General features: G+C 37.6%; 1 protein-coding gene across 1 annotated transcript in view; it reads left to right on the top strand.

Moving 5' to 3' along the window:
• The window catches only part of Pde9 (phosphodiesterase 9), a 147,695-nt gene that overhangs the window by 75,468 nt on the left and 44,954 nt on the right, over positions 1–27,273 (top strand). Inside the window, exon 4 of the mRNA XM_017068310.4 lies at positions 16,983–19,730. Coding sequence (XP_016923799.3) covers positions 17,702–19,730 — 2,029 coding nt within the window. The 5' untranslated portion in view covers positions 16,983–17,701. The remainder of the gene's footprint in view (positions 1–16,982; positions 19,731–27,273) is intronic.

Consider the following 27,273-nt stretch of genomic DNA (forward strand, 5'->3'; position numbering starts at 1 on the left):
TTTTGGTCTGCGTATTTTTTTACATCGCCTCTTGGCGACAATGTCGCTGCAGGATATTGTGCGTTAAAATCTGTCAACAGAAATTCAATTACATTTTGCACTCACTGGCTCTTGTTGTTGATGTTGTTGTTGTGCGTGCTTCGTCTACGTCGCTTTCTTTGCAGCTGTCTCTTTCTGATTCTGTGCCGCCGTCTCTTTCTGGCCGACTATTGCCGTCTCAGTCGTTGTCATTGTCAGCTTACAACTGTTACAACATGGCGGGTTGCCTTTTTATGGCTGCAACTGCTGTTCATCTCCTGCCTCGTTATGCGCCTCCTCGTCCGCCTCCATTCGCCGTCCCGATCCCCATTTTATCCCTGTTTTTTCACCCTCTCTCTACACTGGGGAAAAAACTAGTTATTCTAAATAGTTTTTGTTTTGATAACACAAGAAAAAATAATAAAGTGGCAGTGTGAGTTTTTAAATCTCTTCATAAACGTCTCTAGTGAAGTTTGATTTTTCCATTTTTAACTTAGTTTTTAAGATTCCAGGTTATTATTTTCAACGATCTCTTTGTAGATTTATAAAGAATTTTGTAACAGAGCTTTTAGGTTTTAATAATTGGAATAAACAATTATAAAAACAGTTTCAAAAAGCTCAGTGCGATTGGAAACTAATTAATAGCTATATAGAAGTAACTTTTATTTTCTGAAAGTTAAGTTCTAAGCTTAAACTATTTAATTTAAAAATCTAAAATCAAAAACCGAAACTCGGAAAAAAGTAGTAGTTAAACAATAAGAAAGGATTTTGAAATATTCACCTAAGAAAAAATAAAAAAAGGTTAAATATTATTTGAAAAAAAAAAAAAAAATTTTAACACAAAATATTGTAACCTATATTGGAAATATCTTTGCATTGTTGTTAAAACTTTCGTAACCTGTTTTGAAAATATCTTGGCATTTTTTTTTCAGTGCATTCTGGCCACATTGCTTAGTGTTTTTAACTGCTTTCTGTTTAAACATCGCCACAGCCGTCGACAGCAGGATTGAGTCATAGACTCCTTCGCCCTCTCACTGTCTCCCTCCCTCATTCCCTGCCTCTCCCTCTGACCCGAGTCCTTGTAGGCGACAGGACAAGTAGGACTACAACTACAACTACAAGTACAACTACGAGTGGAAGGACAAGTACAAGTGGCTGACACGAGCGGGCAATGAATCCGTCAAGTGCTTGGGCGGCATGGAGACATTTAATCTCTCTATCGATTTACCACAGATTTCAGATACCAAGATACCGAGAGCAAAGCTCAGTTCCGGCCGAGGGATACTTTCCAGTCCTCAGGATGGGTTATGATTTATCCCACTGCGACACCGCTGGTCATAAAGTCTTTTATTGGATTAGATTTTTTAGACATTTTCTGATGTGTCTTAGATTTTATCGGAAAATCGTATACTCTACCTACCAAAGCAATTTCTTAAAATATGTTTTTAAAAGAATGGTTCGTAGAAACAAAAAATATCTTAAAATACATTAGGGCAATACAACCTTAAAATAATTCAGAGACATAATATATAATTCACATTATTAATGTAAAAGAAGTTGTTGTAAAGCATTAAATTCTGAAGCATTCTTTACTATTTCATAAAGTTTAGACTACCAACTTTTAAACTACAATTGAATTGGAGAGGAAACCCCTTAAACTTTTAGGGATTTAGCTTTTTAGTGCAATCCTAAGCTTCCTTAGAACTCAGATTTGCTTGTGGCAATCGCAAAAACTGATTTAATTGCCAACTTTTGGGCCACTTACTGAGAATGTGGCTTTCCGGAGTCTGAAAACTTTTTCCAAAATGTACCTGCCAGCTAAGTTCCAGCAAATTATCACTGAATTTGGCTTAAATGTTGCCATTTGTAACGCGACCTTTCTTGGCCATACTTTGAATTAATCCGCCATTTTAGTTGGCTTTCGCCAAGGAAGCGGGCCAAATCGAGAAGCTTAGTGGTTTACAGCCCTGGGCGGTTATATATCCATGGAAAATGCTGTAAACGTACGTACACCCAAGCCCCCAATCCAATCCAATCCAATCCACCAGTGCCTCCACCGATTATTTCCGCTAATAGCGAACAATGCATTTTTTAGCGGGGATTTGGTTTTGGATTACACAAGGAGAAGACAGGCAGGAAGTCGCCCTGCAAAGGCGATGTTCCTACAGGATGGTGGATACTAGATATTAGATTGTAGTTGGTGGATCGATGGTCGATGGTGCGGTATATTGTGATTTTCGAGCCGAAACGCTATGCTCATGGCATTAATCGATTTTATTGCATTTTGCCTGGCTGCCAGCTAAGAGGATTTCACCCGGACTTCCTACGAAGCTCTCAATCGACGGTCAATTCAATCACTGCCAGGGAATTTGATTTTTAATAAGCTGAAGCGCCATAAATTTCTCCCTTGGCCTTTGACTTTTCCAAAGCCTTTCAAAGGCGCCAAAGTTCAGCGATGACAATGTCGATGGAAATTATAGGAATCACACAAATCAGGCGATAGGGTTTCTCTAATCCGGCAGGTTTGAGGTCGTTTGTTAAGACAAAAGGGACCTTTGGCAAATGGTTACTAAAGGTTAAACGTTGAAATGTCATTATCAAACGATTACTTAGTACAGGAAAATTGAAAAAAACATTATTAAATATTTCATAAGAAGCTTTATTTTAAAGAACATTATACTACGAACTTTAAATATATTTAAAATGATTTACTCTAAATAAGACGACGATAGAAAAGTAACTTAGTGAGAGAAATGGATTCCATATGTCAATTAATAATAGTATTATATATATAATAATACCAATTAAATACAAGAGACTTTTAAAATAAAATGAGGCTTATAAAAACACCCAGTAATAATAATAAAAAAAGATAAAGTATTAAGAAATAATATTTGAACTATAAATAAGTCGATGAATCAAGAATAAGCTAGTATAATAAGTTCAATATGTCAAGTAACGTAGTAATAATTATATTATATGTAGTACCGATAAAATATAAATAGTTGAAAACTTATTAAAAACATGAAGCGTTAGGTATTTACGTTCCAATTTAGATTACAATTTACTGCACAGCCAGTTAGTTTCCTAGCATAACCTTAGATTATAATCGAGTCAGAGAAAAGTTTAGCTGCAAATTAATAATAAGCCAGTTAGCCTCCCATTTAGTTTGCTAAGGGCTTAGATTGATAGATTGAACAATGGCTAGAATGGGCTTGATGGAGAAAGGCCAAGAAAATTCAATGAAAAGTTAAATTAATAATTGAATTTCAGTTTGAGTTTGGTCCCTTGCCGTAGTGCTTAAAGTTGGGCATTGGATTTATGTTCACACTTTGACTTTTCCACTCCGCTTTCACCTTTCGCCGGGCGGAAAATGTGGGCAGGGGGGGTGAAAGTTTTTAATCAGTTATGCAAATTTGTTCTTGTCTTCGTCGCAGCTCTTGGCCAGTTTAATTGGCTTTCCCCATTTTGTGAATTGTGCAAATATACGTAGGTATATATACGTATATACGAGCTACGTTCGCCAATTCAACAATTTTGCATTTTTCGCCTGCAAGTGGCTGTGGCATATTGATATTGATATTGATTTTCCATTGCCATTTTTTTTTAAATATTTTTTTTATTTGTTTTTCACTCTCTTATCAAATGCATAATATTTTATACATATTTATGGGTAGATTAAACAAACAGAGCCAGCACGACGAGCAACTTCATCGGGCCATAAAGCATTTTAATTGGAAATATCGTTGAGTGGGCTTAAATTTAATGCCAGGACTTATTGATCTGGCCCAGGATGTCCTCCTCCTTGCCGGCATTCCATGCCAGCGATGCGATTATCCCAGTTATCCACCGCAATTGCCGGTTATCATCTGCAAGTGCCACAACTTGAGTTCCGATGCCCCAATGTCCCGCTGCAGCTGCAGCTGTCACATCTTGTAGCTGTAGTTGTAAATAGTCCTGCGGAGTGTGCCCTACATGGATGTGTGTGTGTGCGTGTGTGTCGAGGAGTCCTGCTTTCAGACCCCCCCCCCCCCCCCAAAGTTACACAACAGGACACTGACCAAAAAGGGTTACCGCACCTAAAGCGATCTTAATCCTGTATTTCCTGTATTTTTTAAACATTTTTTTCTCTGGATATTAACTTGTTATTTTAAAAATTTGTTAGTTGGACTGTTTTGTATTTTCCAAGTTACATTGTGTCTAAAAATATTTTTTAGCATCCTCATTATTATCATCTTAAGTTTTACATTAATTTAATTTTAAATTTAATTTCATTAAACAACTGTTTTGTATTTTCCAAGTTACATTCTGTCTAGAAATATTTATTAGAAATATTTTTTAGCATCCTCATTATTATCATATTAAGTTTTACATATTTTTCTGTGTTTTATTAACATATTTTCAACCTAAAACCAAATTGTTGTCATAAAAAAGTTGATAATTGTATTAAATAAATGACTGTTTTGTATTTTCCATGACACAATCTATCCATAAATATTTTTTTTTAAGTTTCAGCATCCTAGAAATATATTTTGTGCTGTTTTTTATTTAACAAGAGCTATCTTTTTCCTGACCACATTGAAATTTATAGAAGTCAAATAAATAAGAACGATATATTCTATTATTCATTTAAAGATTTTAATTTTTTTTACGGATAACAATTTCTCAATAAATAAATAAATAGTCTGGAAATTTCTTTAAATACTACCAAAGCAAAGTAAAATGTAAAAATGTATTAGATAATTTGATTTCTTGGTGGAAATAATATGAAAATATTTGATTAAGAAGTGTTAATTCTGGATTAACAAAGTTTGATATTTTAGATATTTATTTATCATTTTAAAGTGTAATAACATTAAAAATAAAAATATGAGGCATTTCATAAAATTGAGATTTAATGAAAAATGCTTGGTAACTACAAAGAAACAACGTTTTATTTTTGAGGTATTTCTTAAGTGTAATAAAAATATAAATAAAAATATGAAAATGAAAAAGATTGAAATTTAAAGAATAATGCTTCTTAACTTTATTCTTTAAAGTTCTTTAAACTTGGTGATATATTTTTTCATAGTGACAGTGCACGCACACATCCACGCGGAAATTAATTGCGATGCACAAACTGCAGGGGTTAAGAGTGGTGGGCGGAAAGGGGGTCAGGGGGAGGGCAGGGGAAAGGACATATGGCAAGGACATTGTTCGGGACTTAGCTGGGAGCTTAACGTGGCTGAAAGTCCTGATTCGGTCAGCCAGGTATACAGCTGCGATAACCCAAAGACATTTCATTAGACCATTAACTGTCAACTGCATGTGTCCTCTATGTCCTGTATGTCCTACGTGTCCTGCGCGTGTATGTGTGAGTGTACGTGTGTGTCAGTGCTTCTCTGTATTTCGGAGCTTTCTCTGTGGCGCAGGCCAACTTCCTCCTTATGACAAATTGATACAAAAAAATATTATTTATTACCACATCCCAGCCCACACGTCCACCTCCTCCATTTCAATATCTTGGGAGTGAATCATTGCTCCTGCTCGTTTTTTCGTCCTTCGTCCTTTCTGCCGGCCTCACATAAAATAACAAATTTGTTCTTTTTTACACCTGAACGATTTCAATGGAAATTCATTTTTGGTTTTTTGCGCGTGTTCCAGTGTTGCATAATCAAAAAATGCTCTTCAAGTTACATGTTTGGTTTTTTGTGGATGGGTCGCTTTTTTTCCACTCAAGTTTCATTCCAAGAATTATTCCGAAATTGACTTTTTAAGGGCAAAAAAATAATTGGTATATATATTATGATAATTTACATAAATCTTATAAAGTCAAGTCTATTACATTTTTCCTTATCCATACTTATTTGTTAAAATCACGCGTTTACAGAAGGGTTTTGAAATCTCTTATAAAGGTGCCTAAAAGTATGCAGTAAAAATAAACGCTGTCTTTCGGACTCAAAATATATTGTTGCATACTTTCAGACGCCTTCACAAGTGATTTCAAAGCACGAATAATTTCTAAGGCATTCTTGTATAATTTGAATTAGCCAAAATCCCTTTATTGTGTTCACGCCGATGAAACCTTAATTCAATATCTTCTTAAGAAGATGTGTTCAATGAGAGGTGAGAGATTATTTGTGCACCTGTAGTGACTCCTAATTGGACTTTGAGCGATTACCAATTTAAACCCGATATTAACAATAGCATTGTCTTCGTGGGCAATAAACTAGATGGTGGGTCAAGTATATTGGACGGGCCATTCGATACGATCCCATAACAATGTCCTGTATTATGGCCTAAACAATAATTTAAATTGCCAGCAATTTTACTTACACACACGCACTTTGTGTACACTTGTCAGAGAGTGAGTGAGTGTGTGTGTGTGTAAGGATGGCTGTAACTATGTTGTAACTGCTAACTGTCAAATTGGCTGACAGGGAAAATTGGGCGGAAAATGGGCGGCAGGGAGGGGGGATGGTTGCCTTAAAAGCACACACACACATACACAAGCCCACGTAGGTTGGCAAACAAATAGTTTGCTTTTTGTTGACTTGACTTGCTTTCTGGCCAAGACGTTGTGCGTCTGTCTGTGTGTCAGTTGCCCCCTTCTGTATCTGTATCTGTGCGTGTGTGAGTGTGCGTGTGTGTTTGACTGTGCTTGTGACTTTTGATTAGGCCGACTGTTTGCTCGGCGGTCACAACGTCCGACCAACGTCCTTCGCAAATATGTTTTTAACCCCATCCGCAGCCAAGGGTTTCCCTTTTCCCAAATGCTGGCCTTTGTTCGATTCGAGCCATTGCGTTTTGCAGCACCAGGGAAAATAGGAAAATACATATACAGTTCTTTGTGCTTATTTAAAAAATATTTTTAGAAAAACTAGGATGACCAAAAAGGATTCATTGAAATGGAAAAATATATTAAATACTTTTATATTATATTCTAGTATGTTACATTATTATTATGATATTATTTTAATAATAATATATTATAAACAAAATATAGTTGACTTGATCACCTTTCTAAAACCTTTCCTTAAATTCCGATACTTACTTTTGAAGGTGCCTAGAATTATGCAACAGTATTTTTTTCAATCAGAATCTTCTATGGATTCATTTAAAAAGATTAAGTGTTTTTATGGCATAATTATAAGCACCTTTAATACTAATACTATGTGGCACCCCCTAAAAATATATTTTAATTTTTAATAAATAAAAAAATATATTTTATTTATTTTTTGGCAGTACTTGAACATTTTAATTTAAAATTAAAGGACTTATATTTTTTATGTTTTTGTTCAGTGCACAATCATCTGCAACTTAAAAGTTTCTCAATTGTCGATGGTGTTGGTTCTAGCTTTAGGATAGGGTTTTCGAACTGGTTTGTCTTGGGTCCATTTCCGTATCCGGTTTTCGCCAATTTGAATTTTTTTCTTGCAGCTTGTCCCACACACTCTTTCCGCCCACGTAAAAGCATGTGTGTGTGTGTGTGCCTTACAAATATTGTCTTTATTTTCTGGCTGCTCGACTCAATGCCGTTATTTTTATTTTTTGCCTCATTTTGGTTCGTTTTTTCTGCATTTTCCTTTTGCTTTTTCCTGGTTTTTCCCCTTCACGTGGACATTTCATTTGACTCGCAGTTATCATCATTTGTTTTGTCCGTTGACACCGAGTGCGAGTGTGTGTGTGTGCGAGTCCTGAATATTGTTATTTGTACACGTGTGTGCCCGCACACAAACGCAAACTGCTTACCTGTCATCTCCGGCCATCTGTCTTGCCCGTCGTCCCCCTTCCACGCCCCTCCTGTCACCCCCTTCCCCACAATGTCCTTTTTTTCCCCGCCCACGGGCACCTTTTGATTAATACTGCTCTTATTTAATTGAAACTTTGCGAGAAGATTTACTTGAATTAGTTACAAATGTATTCTATAGTGAATGAACAAGTGTGTGAGTAGTTTGGGTTAAAAAGGGGATCCTTAAAGTGAATCCCTATTCAGCTAAAATATTTCTTATGCATCGAAATTGTCATATATATTATTTATAGAATCGGAAACCTTACAAACCTCTGGCCAACATTATAATACATTCGGAAATATCATTAGTTCATCGCTCAACTTTCGGCTATTGGTAGTTCTTCAGCTGTTAATTAAATAAAAAAAAGAATGAAAAATGAACTAGCTTATTGTCATGGACTGACGTCCTGCAGGATATGTCCACTGTCAAAAAAAGTGTCAGAACTTAGAAAAACATTTTCTAGAATTTTAAAATTAAATTTTTCTTTCATTTCCCTTTTTTAGAATATTTTGCAGTTTTAAATTTAATTGCTTGTTAAATTATATATAACAAATATGTTAAACTATCTTAATAAAATTAAATTAGCCGCTGAAAGCATGGATTTTTAAAAAATAGTTGAAAAGTGTCCAAAAGTATGCAGTGAAATATGAACATCGTGTTTCGGAAAATATAAACTGTAGCATACTTTTAGACACACTTGTAAAGGATTTCAAGAACCTATATTTTCATGTAAATATTTTCTTTATAAATAGTATACTATTCTCTTTTTTGCTGTGTATCTATGTCCCACACACTCACACAGACACACACTCGTAGGCGACCCTTATTTCCATATCGGTGGCGAATGTAGATTGAAGTTTTCCAACGCGCTCTTGTTGTTTGCTAAACTTATTTATAGATTGGCCCACAGAGGGCTTTGAGCATGCCATCAACTTGGCCAGCTTAATAGCATTGGCAATCGTCCTGACGTCAGTCCCCCAGTTATTCAGTCAGTCAGTTGGTCATTCAGTCAGTCAGCCCGCAAAGCTGGACCAGAGTAATTTGCATATTCACATCCATGGACTGCCTTTTGTCCCTCCCTTCCCCCCTCCCCTCCCCCGAAAACAAACAAAACGCGTGGCCATAGGTGAGGAATATTGTCACAGGATTTGATGAGGGGAGGGGGTGAAGAAAGCAAACTAGTGGGAGGAGCACAGAAAATGGAAAATGGAAAAGGAGAAAGTCGGGTGGAAAGGTGAGCAGGTGGCAGAGGAGGTTGCCTTTGATTTATCGCCATAATAATCGCCGAGAGGAATCCTTGTGGGTAACATTATTTACAACTATGTTGTCCAGGAATGATGAATGATTCCGAACTAGCACCAAGGTAACCAACACACAGAGCCATCTGCTGAATAAAGGAACAAAAGACGAATGCCCAGAGCTCATCAGCATTCAAATTCCTAAGCTTAGCTTTTTGTCTTAAAATAGTAGACGTCTTAAAGAAAAAAAATTTATTGCTTAAATTTTTACTCATGTATTACTTAAAAAATAGTAGTTACCAAACCAGGCAATTGTTTTATATGCGTCTAATAGAGTTAAAAAATATTTGTCATTTATATTTGTTTTTTACATTTTGTAAGACTTAACATTGTTAAACATTGTTAAATTAAATTCATATTAAAGGAAGAATCCTATTAAAAATAATCAGAAGTAAATATCCATAAAGTAATGCATTTTTAAGTCCATTAATAAATCATTAAACTCATTAGTATTTAAATATCTCAAACGGAAAATATGTAATTTAAATAAAAGTACTTTTTTTATTAACATAAAAAATTATTTGTTGGCAAAAACAGTAACATAAAACATTATTTATTGGTGAAAACAGTAACCAAAAACTAAAATTTATGATGAAAAATAATAGAAATAGTAATAAATTAGATTGTATTGACATACATACCCACAGATAAGCCAAAATTTCCATTAAACTCAGCTGGGCTAATTTAAGCTGAATCAAAAATGCAATTTAGATAATAAATCTGATAGCTTTCGGTCACTTATTTGTTCACAGATTTGATTATGACTTTTGATGGCATGATCAATGTCTTATTTAGGGACCATGAAAATTAAAATCACAATGGTCCCTCACGCACACCAAGTCATTTGGGGACACTCTCACACACAAAAGCCCAAGCGGAAAATCTGAAAATCACTCGCTTAAGTAAGTTCTTTCCACGTGTGTGTGTGTGTGTGAGGTGTCCTGGCGGCCATAACCCAACACCTCGTGCCATCTCGCTCACTCTCAGTACAACGTACTCGCTCGCACCCCCTCGGAAACCCTCAGACTTCCCACGCTTTTGTTTATTTTCGTACGCTTCGTTGGCTTGGTTTTCCGCTCTTTCGTCCTGTCGTCCTGACGTCCTTCGTCCTTTCGTCCTGTCTCATGTCTCTAGGCTTGTTTGCGCTTAGTTTGATTGAACGCTCGTAAGTATGTGGCTCCATCTTTCTCTCTCCCCCCCTTTTTCCGTGTGTGTGTGTGTGTGTGAGGGCTCCATTAAATCAAAGGATCAGACATTGCGTCTGGATGTTGGTCATTGGCCGGCCAACAGATTGATGTTCCGGTTGCTGAGATGCCAAAAAAACAGGTTCCAAAAAACACCTTTCCAATTTTGAACTTCAAAATGTAAAATTTTGTTTTTCACATTTCTGAAGAACATTTTTAAAAGCTTTGTGAGGTCTAAATTTAAGAAAAATATTCTGAATAGTTGGAAGTTTTACCTAATAATCAAGGATCTCGCCAAATTCTCAAGTGTTTTGTAAGTCCTTAGAAAAAGCACCTCAAAGTATGCAACAATATATTTAGAATCATGACTTCCTATTGGGATCTTTTCACAAATCGATGTTTCTATTTTTATAGCATACTTTTAGACGCCTTTATAAGTGATTTACGTATTCTGTTTATTTACAGAAAAGGAAAAATGGTTTTTGTTTGAATTTTGTTTAAACCTACTGCTACAATGTTCAAATATTAAATTAGATTTTAACAATGGAACTGTAAAATCAAATTTATTAAATTAATTGATGAACAAATTGTAGCTTCTTTTTAAAATTATTTCCTGAAATTTTTATGTTAAATTTTGCCAAGTCTGACATCTTTTCCGCTTTAAAAAGAACGATTAGGTTTTACAACATTTTTTAAAAAAACATTTGGTTACTTTAAATCACAAATCGAAAATATTTGAATATGTATCTTTGACGAAATCTTTAATTTACATACAAGAGCATCTCTAATTATGTTTGTTCCTCCAGTGCGAAAAGTCTCTTTTTACCCAAATGGTAAATGTTGAATGAGCCTAATTGGGTTTGCAGATAAGAGGGGGGTGTAATAAACCAAAGGAAAATCAGGGAGGAGAAAGTATCGCTTCGTGAGCCAAAGGCCCAGATATTGACCATTATTTAGGGCTGTTAAGCGATTTCCGTACTGAAATTGAATGTTTTCACTGCCCCCAAGTGCCAGTGTGTGTGTGTGCGTCTGTGTTGGTGTATTAGCGTATGTGTGTGGCACATTTCTATTTAAAGTGCAAGCCTCACACACACACATTCAAAAGGAAAGGAGTGTGGCGAAATGGAGTCAGATGGAGAGAAAGGGAAAAGTACCAGAGAACGAGCAAATAAAACGTTGCTAGCCACACGCCATTTTCATGTTGCATCCTGCCATTACACAGATACACACGCATACACTCGCAAATACACACACACACACACACACATGTATCCTGGTTGAGTGAGCGAGAGGGGAAAACAAGTGGTCCTGGCGTTCGCCGCATGCAAAACTGCTCGTTTATTCAACAACATAAACATTGTTGTGCACATAAATTTATACAAAGTTCTAGTTTACATACCAGGCTAAAAAGGGGGTGGGGCCAGGGGCGTTGGGTAAAAAGGGGGCAGCAAGCTGGCACAGTTAACGGGTCGAATCGATATTCATATCAACCGCAAAATGTGTGTCGCTGTCGTTGTTGAGCAGCCTTTTTTTTATTTCCCTTCTCTGGGTATTGTTTTTGCGGGGATCGAAGAAGGGCAGGGGTGTGGTGCAAAAAAGGGGGATTTTCCACCGGAAAAGCGGGTGAAGGCCTAAAAGTAGGCTGCACATTTTGATGCATTTAAAGGAGCAGGCAGGACATGGCCAGGGACAGGGACAACATGTGCTCGCAATTTGTCGACAGCGGCGGCGCATTTTGATTTTATTTATTTTTCAACGCCAACAATGGCCATACAATCGGGGGCTCAAAACCCCCCCTCCAAACCCAAATTATTTACCCAAAAATTTCAAATATCCCACATAACCATAAACAAATTCATATTCAACCGTGCACACACATCACAGCCTGTGAATTATTAAAATTAGTTCACTTATTTATGCCTGCGTTTTGTCCATTTGCAATTAAATAATATCCAAAAATATATGATGCTTGCCATATTTGGTTCGATTTATTTGCCTTTGTTTGAACTAAATCAATTGAGTGGCTGAAATGAAAATTGGTTTATAAAAAGTTAAATAATAGGTAAACAAAAGTATGAAACAATGGTTTTTGGTTTTTTTTCTAAACTCTTTTCAAACAATTTTAAAGTTTTTTTTTTCAATTTAAATAAATATTTTAAAACCATTAATTCTTTTTCAAATTTATTTTCCTATACATACAAAAAAACTATTTGGTCAAATTGGTCATCATAATAGTTAAATGGGCCCATTGAATTGTTAATTTGACTAATGAAATAGTCTTAGAGTAGTTCTACAATAAAGTAGTAACCAAAGCAACCTTAAAATAGACGTTAATATTTTTGAAACAATTATAAACAATTTAACCTATACATATTTTTTGTGTGTACTTATTCATAAATAGTATTGTAGTATTCAAAATGTAACGGATGGGTTTGAAATACAATTATATGGTTATTTTATTAAAATAAACAAGTATACAATTTTTAACGTTATATTATTTTGTAAAAAATTAATATTTATAAAATTAATTTAAAACGATGTATTTTTTGTAGATCTTTAATTGACGTTTTTTTTATTTGGCATAAGTACATTGTTTTAAAAAAAAAGTACTTTCCTGAGTCACAAATAGTATTGAAGTATTCAAAACTTAAGCTTATTTCATGAGTTTTAAATACCACTTCATACTAATTTAAAAAAATATATATTTATTTAGTAGTAAAAAGCTAACCTAAGACTAAAATCTATAAGCTAAATAATGGTTTTTGAGCACTAGCGATGAAACAAAATTCTATATTTACTTAAAATATTTTGAAAGCTATGATTTTTATTTTATTTATTCACTTAACATATGATTTTAAAAATTGCAAATCCTAAATCCAATTAACAATTGAAATATATCTTAAATTATCAATTTCTTGATGAGCATACATAATTCTATAAAATAAATGATGATATTTATAGTTGAACTGGTGGTCTCTATAGAATGACTTTATTTTCCAACGTATAGTTAGTTAGTAAAGTTAACTAAATAAATTCTTATTCCATTTACGGATCCGTGCAAGGTTTTGACATATTTAAATGATGTTATTTCGCTTGCTGTCGCTTTGAATAAATGAAATTCAGCGAATATGGTGGCCAGAAACTGTTGCCACCATTCAACAGTTGGTGGCTGTCTTGGTTCGCTTCGATTCGGTCTGGTTTTTTGGGTATTTTCGGGGAGGTTTTTGGGTTGGCTTCGTGGGGGTTTTTCCGAGGGGTTTTCCAGGCGGGTGGTGGTGGGTGGTTTTTTGCGAGGGTTTTGGGACAAGGCCGCGGCGGTTTCTGTTTGCGTTTGCGTTTTGTCAGCCATGACAGCGTCGGCAATTGCGCCACCTGCGGCTCCATATTGACACTTCTGTGTGTGTGTGTGTCAGTATGGGGGGGGGGGGGGGGATTCCCACCCAAGTGTATATAGAGTGTATGGCCTTGTTTGTTTATGAGCCCTAATCAAATTGCCCATAATTAGATGCAACAAAGTTGAATCTTTCTGAAGCGTTTCTCGTTTTCGCCGTTATCTTGGCCTCTTGAAAACCAGCAGCAGCATACCTTTTCCATTTTCCTTTTACCATTTCCCACCCACCGAAAGCCCCACCCAAAAATTTCCCATTTCCCCATTTCCACTTCCTGTCGTGCCGGAATCGTCAGCATACCAGAAACGCACGAACGGATACGCCACGTTAGCTGTTCGCAATGCGTTCGGAATTTGGAAAAATCCATTTCGATGTGTATATATCTATATGTGGTAGGTGCCCATATATATATTCCTCTGTGTATTTGTGGCAGATCCTTTTTAAGGAAATTTAGGAGGCTACGGTGTGAAACTAGCAGGAGCACAAGTGGAAATTAAGAATTTAGCACGCCAGCTATGCGGGCAATACAAAGTGCAAACTAAGAATTTATAAGGTCAGTGCTTCTGGGGCCCTATAAAAGATGTTCAATTAATAGTATAAAGTCGGGGATTCAGGGGGGCGATTTGTATATATCTTTAAGTTTAGCTTTAACTTTCTAAAAATTACGGTTTCGGCTTTAAGTATAAAGAATAAAAATGTTTGGTCTATCTATAGGGTTAAGATCTATATCTTCTTTTTTGTTTTGTTTTTTTTAATCAGATTGATAAAGTGTAAATAAATGTATTTTTTCTTGGAGTACTTAATGGAAATTTTTTTATTTAGTTTTGTTTTAACAGAATTGGGATAAATGTATCATATTTTTGGATTAATTGATTTATTTCTAAAAAGGCTATCTAATTAGAACCTTAATGATATATTTCATATGGTTTTTTCGAATAACATAAGTGAATGATTTTTTTTATTCAAAAAATAAAAATATTGATAATGTTGTATACCTCCTTTAACGGTATCTTAGAAATTGGCAAAATGATTTGATATCTGCAGAATGTGTTCGATTTGGAAGCCGTTAAGCAGTTGCAATCCTTTAAACCTTGGTGGAGTGTTGGGATGCTTGGTGGCTTTGGTGGTGGTGGAGGAATTCCCAGCCACAGGACATTCCCAACACAGTATCCTGGTATCCCTGTATCCCAGTAACCTGGGGTACTGCTATCCCGGCAATGCCATTACCATGTTGCAGTCCTTTGTCTCGGTGGCGCATTGTGGAAGTTGCACACACGACTTGCTGCCGGCCAAACAAAAAAGACAGATAAACTGATTGACAGATGAACAGGAGGCAGAGCACTTAATGGGGCGGTGGGTGGTTGAAAAGAGGGGTGGTGCAAAAGGAGGTTTTCCACCCAAGTGGGTGGGCAAGTGGAAAAGACTGTTTGACATTTGCTGTCATTGTCAACGTCGGCGACAGTCGCTGATGTTGCCGGTGTCACCGTCCGCCGTAGCTTTGTGCAATTGCCCGCTGTTTACCCACTGCACCACCCACTAGGCCACCCAACCACCCAGCCACCCCCTTTGACCACCCACCCACAGAACCACCGACGTCAGTGGGTCGCAAGGTTGACCGCCAGTGGGCAACGCCTTTGTCTCTGCGGTCGAGCACGTCTGCTTATTGGGATTGTCGAGTGGCCACCCAAATCACCTTGCACCACCCCACTTTCACCACCCCCTTTCACCACACACACACACACACAAACTGCAATCGATTGTCACAACAAAACAGAATGTAGTAGTGTGCCAAGCAAGTAGTAAAAATATTTCATAAAATATTTACATTGTTGTTTGGCTGCTGCTGCTTCTGCTGCTGTTTTCCTATTTATCCTTTGTTTTATTTGCTGGTCCTTGTACTTTCTCTCTCTGACTTTCTCCTTGGCCGCCAGCCTGATTGATTTTGTATTAATTAAGGCAACTCTCTGCAGTCAGAGTGTCTCAAGTATCGAAGATCCTTGACCAATCCTCAATCCTCAGATTAAAATGCACATAACTTTAGGTATTTTTCGTTTGATTCAATCTTTGCAAATTGCTGGGAATAACACAAAAATTCTCACAGGTCGTTTATCTAAACAGAATTCATTGAAGCAACCAGCTTTGAAGGATTTTTGTGGTTCAAAATAATGAAACGTTAAAGGCATTTCTGTGATGGCCTTTTCATTATTTCCTTTGAGTTGCCTATGACTTTGGAGTTTATTTTTAAAGAGTACTTGAAATGTGTTAAAGCTGATTGATAAATACCAAAGGCATTTCGGTTCCTTAAGTATTTTACTTTGAAGTTTTAAATATAATCTGGGACAAAGAACGGTTAGCATTTAGGGAATTTTAAAAGCTAAAGAGATTATACATTTTTTTTTTTCACTAAGCAAAATTTATCTCATTTTAAATTAAAGATAATATTGCTTAAGATTTCTTGGGTCAACATCATTTGGCTTAACTATTTTAAAACATATTATTTAATGAACATATTATTTAATTTAGAACAAAAGCCAAAATGTTATACACTTACAGATTTTACAAATTTAAATGCGACTAAAATACGATTAACACATAATTTTAAACATTGAAATATAGTCAAATATCTTAAAAAATATACAAACTTTTCAAATTTAACCCCATGTTTTATGCTTTCCGCTTGATTTTCAAAAATTTTTTTTTTTTGATTTATTGTTTCTTGATTAATAAAAAATGTTGTATTATTTAGATTTTTGAAAATCAAAAAAAATATACTGATATCAAAATGGAAAGAAAAAAACAACAGAAATTATTGCGTGAAGAGCTGTGATATTTTACAATTTATCAAATAATATGATTTTTACAATTTCTCATTATTATCATTATTTTATCGGTTTATTTATACCAAAAATCATTATATTTCTAAATTTTCAAAGCTCAATGCTTGCCTTTTTAAATTAACTATAATTATACCCATTGTTGTTAGAGTTTTTTATGAAATGAATACAATTTTTAGTTGTGTTTTTTCAAAAGTCAAAATTTTAGCATCCATCAATTCAAGAATTAAACATCGAAAATGGGAATTGTTAAAATAAAGTAATTTTCATGATATACCACAAAACTCTTGTTTCAAAGTCCTTTGTTATGTGTGCTAGCCAAGGGTGATTAAACCAACCATATCCATCAAATTCCCCCTTAAATGTGTGAAATTAGCACCTTAATATGTCGTCTTTCGTTTTTCGCATCGTCATAGGAAGCACTTTCCTTGGCCTTCCCAATTCCGACTGGAGACTCATAGAGCTACCCTTATTGTTTTCCTTGCAGATTCGCCCAACGCTCCACAGCGGAAACGGAAGTGACGCCCCGGGGGAAGAAGAGGAAGCGCCGGTGGGGCAGGACAAACGGCTGAATAATGCAAATTAAAACACAATAAAATGTAAAACACAAATGACAACCGAGCGAAAGGAGCAAGAAATAGCGAAAGCGAAAGTGACTGCGAATGCGAATCGTCTGACAGGCCAAAAAATGCGAGTGGCGGCAACTTTTCCACTGAATTGATTCGATTTCAACCAGTACTCCTGGCATACGGAGCGTATGCGCGATATACGTATACGCGATATTTATAGGGTATAGAAGGGCATAGTAGGGGCTATAGGGTGGTGAGAAGGGCGTAGGGCGCCGGGGGAGCGGCTGTTTGGAAAATTTGCATAACTTTGCTGGCGTGGCATAAACATCAGAAAACAAATTGCAAGTAACAAAGGGAAACAACGGTCATAAAAACGGCGCCAGCCTCGTAAAAATACGTAAAAATTACACCCAACCCCCCAAAAAAAAAAAAAAACCCGAGCGCTGAAATTAATTTATGCAGCAAATCAAAAACGAATAGGGAAGAAATATAAAAAATAAACGCAGGCCGTAACAATTAAGAGGGAAGAAAAGCTTGGAAAAGCTGGGAAAAGTGCAGCAAATATAATTGAGAAAAATCAGAAAAATCAGAGAAAAAACAGAGTGCTGAAAAACCGGTTAGCAAGGGTTGCTTATAAATGTACCAGGACAGCGGCTGCAGCAGCAGTAGCAGTCGACGCGGCAGCAGCAGTGCAGCAGCAACAACTACAGCAGCAACTGCAGCAGCAGCAGCAGCAACAACAGCAGCAGCAACAGCAGCAGCAGCAGCAACAGCAGCAGCAGCAACAGCAGCAGCAGCAACAGCAGCAGCAACAACCAGCAGCAGCGACGAGGAAACCCTCGAAACCCTGACCATTATAACGACCACCATCACCGAGAGCGATATCCATGCGACGACCACAACCACGACGGTTATAGCCAGCGGCACGGCGACCACGGCGGCAACAGCAACACTAGCCACACTAGCAACACTTGCCAGCGGCAACACCAGCAACACCAGCGACATCGAGGACAGCAGTCCGGTGGAGAGCGAGGAGTCCGCCGAGTGTGAGTACATCGAGATCGATTGCCAGACGACCGTCCAGGAGGGTACCTCGCCGAGCAGCAGCAGCACCACCAGCAGCAGCGGCAATGCGGCCTTGCTGCAGCAACAGCAACACCAGCAGCAGCAGCAACAGCAACAGCAGCAGCAGCAGCAGCAGCAGCAGCAACAGTTGCAACTGCAGCTGCAGCAGGCGGACGTGCGATTGTTGCGTAAAATAGGCTATATTGCATCGCGTGTGCGCTGTTTGGCCAAGTTCTACGGTGATTTCCGGCTGGTGAATCCCTACAGCGCCCGCCGGCAGAGGCGCCAGCTGCAGGAGATCCTGCTGCGGCACTCGATCTTCGATCCTGGCAAGGAGCATCAACGAGCGATTGTCCTGGCAGCGGCAACGGCGGCCATAGTGGATTGCGCCTGTGGGAGCAGCAGCATCAGTTTAGAGGCGGTCAGCAGCAGAAGTCGCAGCAGTGAGCTGGAGGAGGATCATCAGGATCAGCAGGATCACCAGGATCAGCCAGAGCAGGAGGATCATCATCAGCAGGAGGAGGAGGAAGAGGAGGAGGATCACCAGGAGAAGCTAGAGAAAACAGAGGAGGAGCCACCGCCGGCAATTGCCGTGACCACCACCACCACCACCACGGCCACCGTGCGCCGGAAGTCGTCGAGCAGCTCGACCATCAGCGGCACGGCCACCGTTTCCGGTTCCGTTTCGGTCTCCGCCTCTGCCTCGCAATCCTTTTGCTCCAACAATATCAATCTGCTCGAGGAGCTGCTCATTCAGTTCTACGAGGAGCAGGATCATCGCAGCAATCTCACGGTGATCAGGCAGCAGCAGCAGCAGCAGCAACAACAGCAGAGGATCGCCAACAACAATAACAACAACAACAATTGCAACAGCATACAGAACAACAACAACATGTCGAATTCAGCCGGTGGCACTGCGGCAGCAGCGGCAGTAGCAACAACAACCACAATGACAACCGTTGAACAGCCGGCCACATCGAGCGGTACCACCAGCAGCAGCACCACCACCACCACCACCACCCACTTGCAACCCACCGCCCTGCCCGACGGCAGCGATAATCGCGATAATCCCCGTCGTCGGCGGGCCAGCGACTGCTCGGCGGTACAAGCCGCCCTCCAGAATCAGCTGCACTGCATTACGCTGAAGAACAACAATTGCGGCAAGGCACTGCCCTTCCATCGCGGCAGTTGTGGTGCTGCCGGTGAGCATCTGCTGGCCGCCAATTCGATTGCCAATCGGGCCACCATTATCCTGAGTAAATCCTGCAGCAATGTGGATGGCGATGTGGCAGGCGGAGCCAATACAGTGGCTTCGGCGGCTTTGACTCCAGTTGGCATCGGTGGTAGTATTAAAATGCGGGCCAGTGCCACCGATATCGAATCGACGAATATGGCGCTGAATGGGGCGGCCCGGGATGCCATTGTGGCCGCCTCGAATAATGGGAATAACGGGAATAATGGTAATAACGGCAACAACGAGTACAGCATCCTGCAGCTGAACAACACGATCATCCAGTGCCACTTCAACGACGACGACTTCCGCGCCCTCGTCAAGGACCTCAAGCGCAAGGTCGAGTACACGGAGCGCATGAACTGGCTATGTGAGTAGATCGTTTGCATAACCCTATCGTTACTATTACCTACCACACTGATACAAATAGAAGTAGTAAGTCCAAAGATTTCATATTCAATTTAAGTATTTTTATAAATCAATCAAGGTGAAAAACTATCTACTATACTGGAGAAACCACCTCTTGAAGGCAAGAAGAACTTGTTAAATTCTTGGTTTCAGCGTTGCCACCTAGTTTACAGTGTACAGTGTGACCAGATTATGATTTATAGCCAACTTTCGTATGTGAGCAAATTCGTGACATGGAAATTACAAAGAACTTAGGGCTTAGGTCAGTAAGTCTATATTAATTTCACCCAGGGCTTAACCAATCTTAGTTTCGGATACAATATATATTTTTCTACAGTTATAGTTCGTTTATACCAGGTCTCTATAAATGTAAAGGCCCGTTTTTCTGTTCTGTCATTAACTTGTCCTATTTTACATCAATTCAAAAATATAAAAATAAACCTCAGAAATTAAGACAATTTTGCCCAACATATTGGGTCCAAATAAACTTTAGGAACATTTTAAGAACTTATATCACTAAGCTTTTCCTATACGTGCTTGGAAAATTTTAAGACGTATTCTTTCATGCATAATAATGCCTATAATCATAATAATTTCCCATTGCTCCAAAACCAGTAAACTAATTTGAAAGCTTTCATTTTCTGCAAATAATACTTTACTATTTCTACAATACTTAACAAAAACAGGTGTACATTTTGTTTACTGAAATAGGAATCGCTTGAAAAATAGTTCAGATGGTAATTTTATACAAATTCAAAATAAATACTCAATCTTGTTCGCTGTTTCGTTGGCTAATTCAATGAAATTCTGGGTATTCTCCCGCGGAAGGGGCGATTTTATTGCAGCACTTATTTGACCGAAATAATTGATGGTCTGATCCCGCGCTGACAAATGGCGATGGCAAATGGTCAAGTGCTTTGCCCCCAGCCCAGCCCGCACTTTCACCCACTTCCACTTCCGGTCCGCTTTCTGCTTTCCCCATTTTCCGCCCCCCTCGCCGCAGCCTTTTTGTTGTGTGTAATCGCCTCAAATGAGGCATGAGCAATTGCAACAATGGGATGGAATCAAATGGACAAATTTAAATGCAACTACAATGGAATGGAAAAATCATTTCAAAACGCTGCACAAATGCCACGACTGCGAAGGGTTAGAAGGGCATTGGCTTTTCCAACCGGAAAAGTGTGTGTGCAAAGTGGGTCGGCTGGCGATGTGAAATATTAAATGCAAAAGCAGGAGGCATTCAACAATTCCGCATTTTCCAATTTTCCAGCATGAATGCAAAGCCTCTGAGCAAACAAATGTTGTAAAAACGTAAATGAATAACTTATGACTGCAGCTGGATTAGTATTTGATTGATTTTTCTCATAACTAAATATGAAATATGGTATGCCATAAGTAAGAGCCGATGGCCAAATAGAGTGCAAAAAGTCAGGAAAACTGTGCTCCAAATATTATTGCAAGGACACAGATCCTGGCACTCCTCGAACCCATCAAAACTTTCAATTTCAACTGACTTTCTGCACTTTCCTTGGCATCTTGATTGCTCCAACGCCTGTGGTCCTTTACGGCAATCCGCCTTTTATGTGTACTATGTGACCTGCAAAGTACTATACAAAATACAAGACGTTATTTTGCACTTAAAAAAACAGTCAGGATAAAACCACTCTCAATTTCAAGTTTTTAAAAGAATTTGTAGAGCAGTCTGAAATTTATCAAGGCAAAAAAAGTGCATAAATAAAATATATTGATAAATATTGATAGTAAAATCCTTTTTAAAAATTCTTTTTACCTTAGTGCCAGGTTGTAAAGCTGAATTTTTAAAGACTTACAGAAAACTTTTCTCAAACTTTTTTATGTTTTATCAATCCGCCTTCCATGAACTTTATATTTTCCAGTGTACAAAAACTATCACAACTTTGTTGAATGGCATTAAAAGTTGTCTTTGTATCGACGCCACGTTTTTCTTCGCTTTTTTGTGCACTTTCTTTTTGTTTTTTTTTCGCCGCTTTTCCTCTGTTTGGCATTCGTCCTTGCAGTTCGCTTAGCATACTTATAAGGCATGGTTTTCCCAGCCGAAAGAGTGTTTGTGTGTGAGTGCGCTGGTGCCTTCTGGCATTTTTCCACACTGTCGCATTTTAAACATTTCAATTAAATTGGAGCCGGCCTGCCGCAATGTTTGTCCCACTTTTCAACGCCTGTTGATTGCATCCCGTTGCTAGGATTTTTCACCCACACCACTTTGTTTTTAATCCTTCCAGTTCAGAATAATAATAAATCGAAGAAACTGTATTTTTGATTTCCTTAAGAAATAAAATTAATTTTTGTAATTATCAACACTATGCACAGTCTATCGTTTTACAACACTCTCCAACTCTAAGCTTACTAAGGGAAGTACTTTGTGTTGCCTTAAGAATTAAGAATTCTGAATCTCAATTTACTTAACCAACACTATGCGAACTTAATAAAATTTTACAACACTGTGCTAGTAAAAAAAGTAAAATCTGTGACTTCTACAATTCCCCACCATCAACTTTTTCGCTGAAGCCAACATCTCCAATCAATATTCATCAACAAACTTGTTCCATTTAATTTCTTTGCCATTCACAACACTATTTATTACCCGTCGTGCGTGCCCAACACTGTCACTGGGAGACAAATGGCCTGACTTTGATTTTTGGGTGCCAACATTGCCAACCTTGCCTCTTCCGGCCATTCGGCCTCCTATATTTGCGGATCGTAAATCAAAAGCATCGAGACACTGAGTAGAGGGTGTGCCAAAAGGCCAAGAATCATAAATTGCCCGGGCATTTGAGAAGGAGCCACAAAACGCAAAATGGTCATAAATTCAAAAACCTAAATGGCTTTGGCAATACTGAATCAAAAGCCAACAAAGGGGAACCAGGAACCAGAGCAGGCTGGCCAAGAAAGTGAAAGCCCCGGGAAAGGAGCAAAGAGGGGGGCTCGGGTGGGTATGAAAAGCGCCGAACATAATACTCGTACAAATGACATATAACAGGAGTCGGGAAATATGTCGGAAATCTACTCGAGACAGTCGCCGAAAAAGCCAAACGGCCAAGAGCCATATCAGCCATATCAGCCTCGAAAGGCACTTAAGACTTGGAATAAGGGAAATGGAAAGGGAGAGTCGGAAAGTCGGAAAAATCAGAGGAAAATGCCAGAGACCGAGATGTGACAAAAGGCAAATGGCAATGGGATTGCTTGGCGGGCAGGCAGCAAAAATCTAATAATAATAAAATACTTTATTGTTCAGTTAACAATTCAATTGTTTCACTTAACAAGAGCCGGCCCACAGTGGAAGCCACAAAGCCAGGGAAAAGCGACAGACAGATTCTGCGTACATAAGAGGCTAAGATGGACACGAGTGCACTGGGAGAAAAGTTTCCAGAAAAGCACACTTGTAAAATTTAAAAAAAAAATGTTATTTTAATAGTGCATGGAATAATGGCCAGGGAAATAACGCCCAGAGAAATAAAGCCCATTTGGTGAATCATTTTAAAATGTATGATTTTATTTATTTTTCAAATAAGAGTGAATGCAATATAGCCAAGTAAAATAACGCCCATTTGGTCTATAACTAATTTTTTTTTAATAAAAGATATACATATTATTGATATGGTTATATATTATAGAAGCTGTATCTTAAGAGATATTATGTAATGACGTAGGGAACTAATAGGTACAACAATTTTAGGTTAGTTAAAAAGTAACTAAAGCTTAAAACCTAGTCCAGTTTATTTTTATGTAATTCTGGCTGAAGTCAACCAAAATCGCTGATTTTTTTCCAGTGTAACCATATCGGTGTGTAGATAAACTGGTGTACAGAGAATAAATTGCTACAAACGAACATTAAGTGATAAAGTGTTTGGCGAATCAAAACGATTGACTCGCCAAGGACACGACTCGTCCAGGAGACGAGGTCCTGCGGATGGGTCAGGACTCAGAAGTCACGACTCAGAAATCCGAAATCAAATCAAAATTTGGCCAGATGGTCGAATGATGTCCTGTCAGTTGATGGACGAGCTACAACATCATCATCGTCATCACTTTTATCGTCATCGGCTGCACTTGACATTTCAAAATGGTGGTTTTTTTTGAATGCCGAAGGTTCTCCATTTCCATTTCTGACCTCGAAATCAACTCGAGTTTCGGCGAGTACATATAATATTTGCCCAACAAAAGGTGGAAATTAATTCATTTCTATTTCCACTCACCGCACGTGTCACTGCATTTTCTATATGTTCGTTTGTATGCATATATCCTCCATGCTAATGAGGCGAGGTCGTCGCCTAATTGAAATTTCTGCGCCAGACTAGAGCAAATTTTGCGGTACCCGAAACTTTTCTTGTCCCATTAATTATAATAACTCGCTTGACGTCAAGTGGCAAAGGGGGGGGTGAAAAGTCTTGGTTGGAAAAATCCAGCGGCGAAACTAGTGAGGTGTAGTTATTGCTAAATTAAAGTGCACGCAAGGAGACAACTTTTGTACACGAACCTGGCAATGTCGTGAATGTTTTTAAAACCCATTTTTAACCCAGTTGTTAACATCTTAAAAAGCTGTTTTTAAAGGCAAATATTTTTATATGTATATTTTACAAGTTTTTTGCAATTAGAAGTCATTAGGAAGCCTCCATATTTACCTTAGGAAGTATACACAGAGAAAATTCTGACGTTCACAACTGAGTTGAAAATGTTCTTAAAAATAGAACCACATTTTGATGCTAAAAATGTTTATATTTGGCTCAAATCAAGTTGACTTGGCGGTATTTACATTGTATATCTCAACAAATAAACTATTAGTCCAGTCAGTAGTATAAACTTATCAAAAAGTTATTAAATAAACTCAATTTAACTTTTCTCTTCTCGCCATTTCGCTCTAATAATGAGAACTTTGATACAAAAATGTTTTTACACGGTTTTTAAGAACGAATATTCTCAATTCAAGAACAATGTACTTGAATATTTCTCTCTGAGCATATTCCCTTATAAACACAGTGTCACTTAACATAATTTCACTGTGCATCGATTGATAGTTTCAAGTTGATAGATTTACTCACATATATCTATTTAATTTATGAAAAAAAATTCCTTCAAGAACTTTTAACTTTTTTTCAATCCTGATAATATCTGGAAACTATTAGATATAAGCTACTTACAAACTTGAGTCATTCTTAAATAAAAAGCGAATGATTTTAATAATGTAGTAAAAAAAGTTTCAACTCATAATTGTATAGTTAAAAATGTGGAAACTAAACAAGATGGTTTGATGTCCTTATAAAGAAAACATGATATTACTTATTCTTTATCCAAAGTATCTAATGACTTTCATTCCAAACCTTCCTTTATCGCTCTCAATTCCATTTATAGAAAAGGAACCAAATTGAATCTTCCAACAACCAATTGTGGTGGAAATTCGTCTGACTTGTCTATTAAGCGCATTAGCTTTAGCATTAGCTTCATCACCACTACCAACTCCTGTTCGTCCTTTTACAAACACACACAAACATACGCATCCTGGAAAGTGCGAAGGCGAATATTGGCAATATTGACAGATTGACAGACCAGGCGAACGGGATTATTGGCCATGGGTTCAGTGGTAAATCAGGCAGCTGATGACAGACAATATCATAATAGAGCAGGGGATGTACATACATATCCTGGCTAAGGGTTCGCCCACCGATTGACTTTTTAAATGCCATCAATCATGTTTCAATTCAATTTAAGCATTGCCTTGATTAGATCCAATGAGACTAATCTGCTTGGGATTGAAAGGCAATTGATGCAATTGAATGCTTAGCGGGAATATTTATTACGAAATCAATCTGTGTCTGTGACTCGAATAAATTCGAAATATTAGAACATTATTACATTTATCTTAATGCTTTAAGATATTATAGAAAGGAAATTATATTTCAAAATACAAATTAATTTTGTCTTGAATGCTCAACTGGAATATTTATTGCAAAATCAATCAGTGCGTCTCTGATTTGCACAAACTCAAAATATTAGAGCAGCATTACATTTATCTTAATACCCTAAGATATAATCGAAGGAAATGATACTTCAAAATTCAAATCAAATTGGACCCATATTATATTTAACAAAATATCTATAGATATAATGGAAAGGAATGGTATTACTACATTTATCTAAATATCTAAAGATATAATGGAAAGGAGTGTTATTTTTAAATGGTAATCAATGCTTTATTGAATGCTAAGCTGGAATATTCATAAGGAAATCAACCAGTGCGTATGTGATTTAAAATATTATACCAATATTATATTTATTTTAATACCTTTAGATATAATGGAAGCAAATGATTTTTCAAAATACAAATCAATGTTTTATTGAACCCTTATTAGGAGTATTTATTGCAAAATCAATCAGTGCGTTTGTGAAACGAATAAATTCCAAATATAAGACCAATATTACATTTATCTAAATATCAAAAGGGATAAAATGAAATGGAATGGTATATCAAAATAGAAATCAATGTTTTATTGACCATATAAAAAAGCCAAGTCAGTGGGTCTACTACATTCGCATATTTTTCCTTTGACCTACATATGTGTGGGCGTGTCAAATGCTCATGCACACACACACACAACGACTCCCACTGTGTGTGTGAGCATATCCGTGTTTAAGCAATCATTTTAATGAGCAATAAAGTGTTGCATACTTAAGAGGGCAAACGTGGGAAATTCGGCGGCTGCGACAAAAAGTAAAAAAGCAACAGCAGCGACCGCAAGGAGGTGAGAAAAATAAGGAAAAACTAGAGCACACACACACACACGCATTTGTATATTTATACAAGTAATTGTGTGTGTGTCTGTAGGTGTTTTGTGCGAGATGCTTAAAGCTCTAAACTTGCCAAACAAAAATCAACTTTTTTTGGGGGGTAGGGGGGTTGGAAAAGAGCGAGTTATAATGCTTTGTAGCCTGCTCGAAAAAAGAAAATTGTTCATTGTTTGACTGTTGATAAACAGGCATTTAACTTGAATTATTTCTGAAAAATGAGCAAACTTTTACCAACTTTTTTTTCGTCGTCGTTGTCGAGAAAGGGTTTCTGTCGAAAGGAAGGAAGGTGTAGAGGCCCAGGGGCCAAAGGCCAAAAAGATAAGGCCTTCAGGTGAGCGGAGAACAAAAGGAGTTGGGGGCAAAGGAAACTCACACACAGATACACACACAGCAGGACATAATTCCAGAGCCAACAATTGCATCTGCAGGATGTGCGACCAACGGGGCTGGCCAGATAAATAATTGTGTCAATTTTCCAGATGGCATTTCACAAAGAGAATTAATTCTAGCACCTGCTGGTTTGGCCTGCACTTTCGCCACTCCTGGCGAAATAATCCATTGTATTTTAATCGGAATATCTGTGTGGCTGGCATTCGGTTGTGTGAAGAGAAAATACGAGTTTATTATCTTGAATATAATTTTATCAGAATTTGATAAGGTCGTTTTTATTGCTAACGAGAATATTT

The sequence above is a fragment of the Drosophila suzukii genome, chromosome X, assembly GCF_043229965.1.
Source record: "Drosophila suzukii chromosome X, CBGP_Dsuzu_IsoJpt1.0, whole genome shotgun sequence".
Taxonomy (NCBI): Eukaryota; Metazoa; Arthropoda; class Insecta; order Diptera; family Drosophilidae; genus Drosophila; species Drosophila suzukii.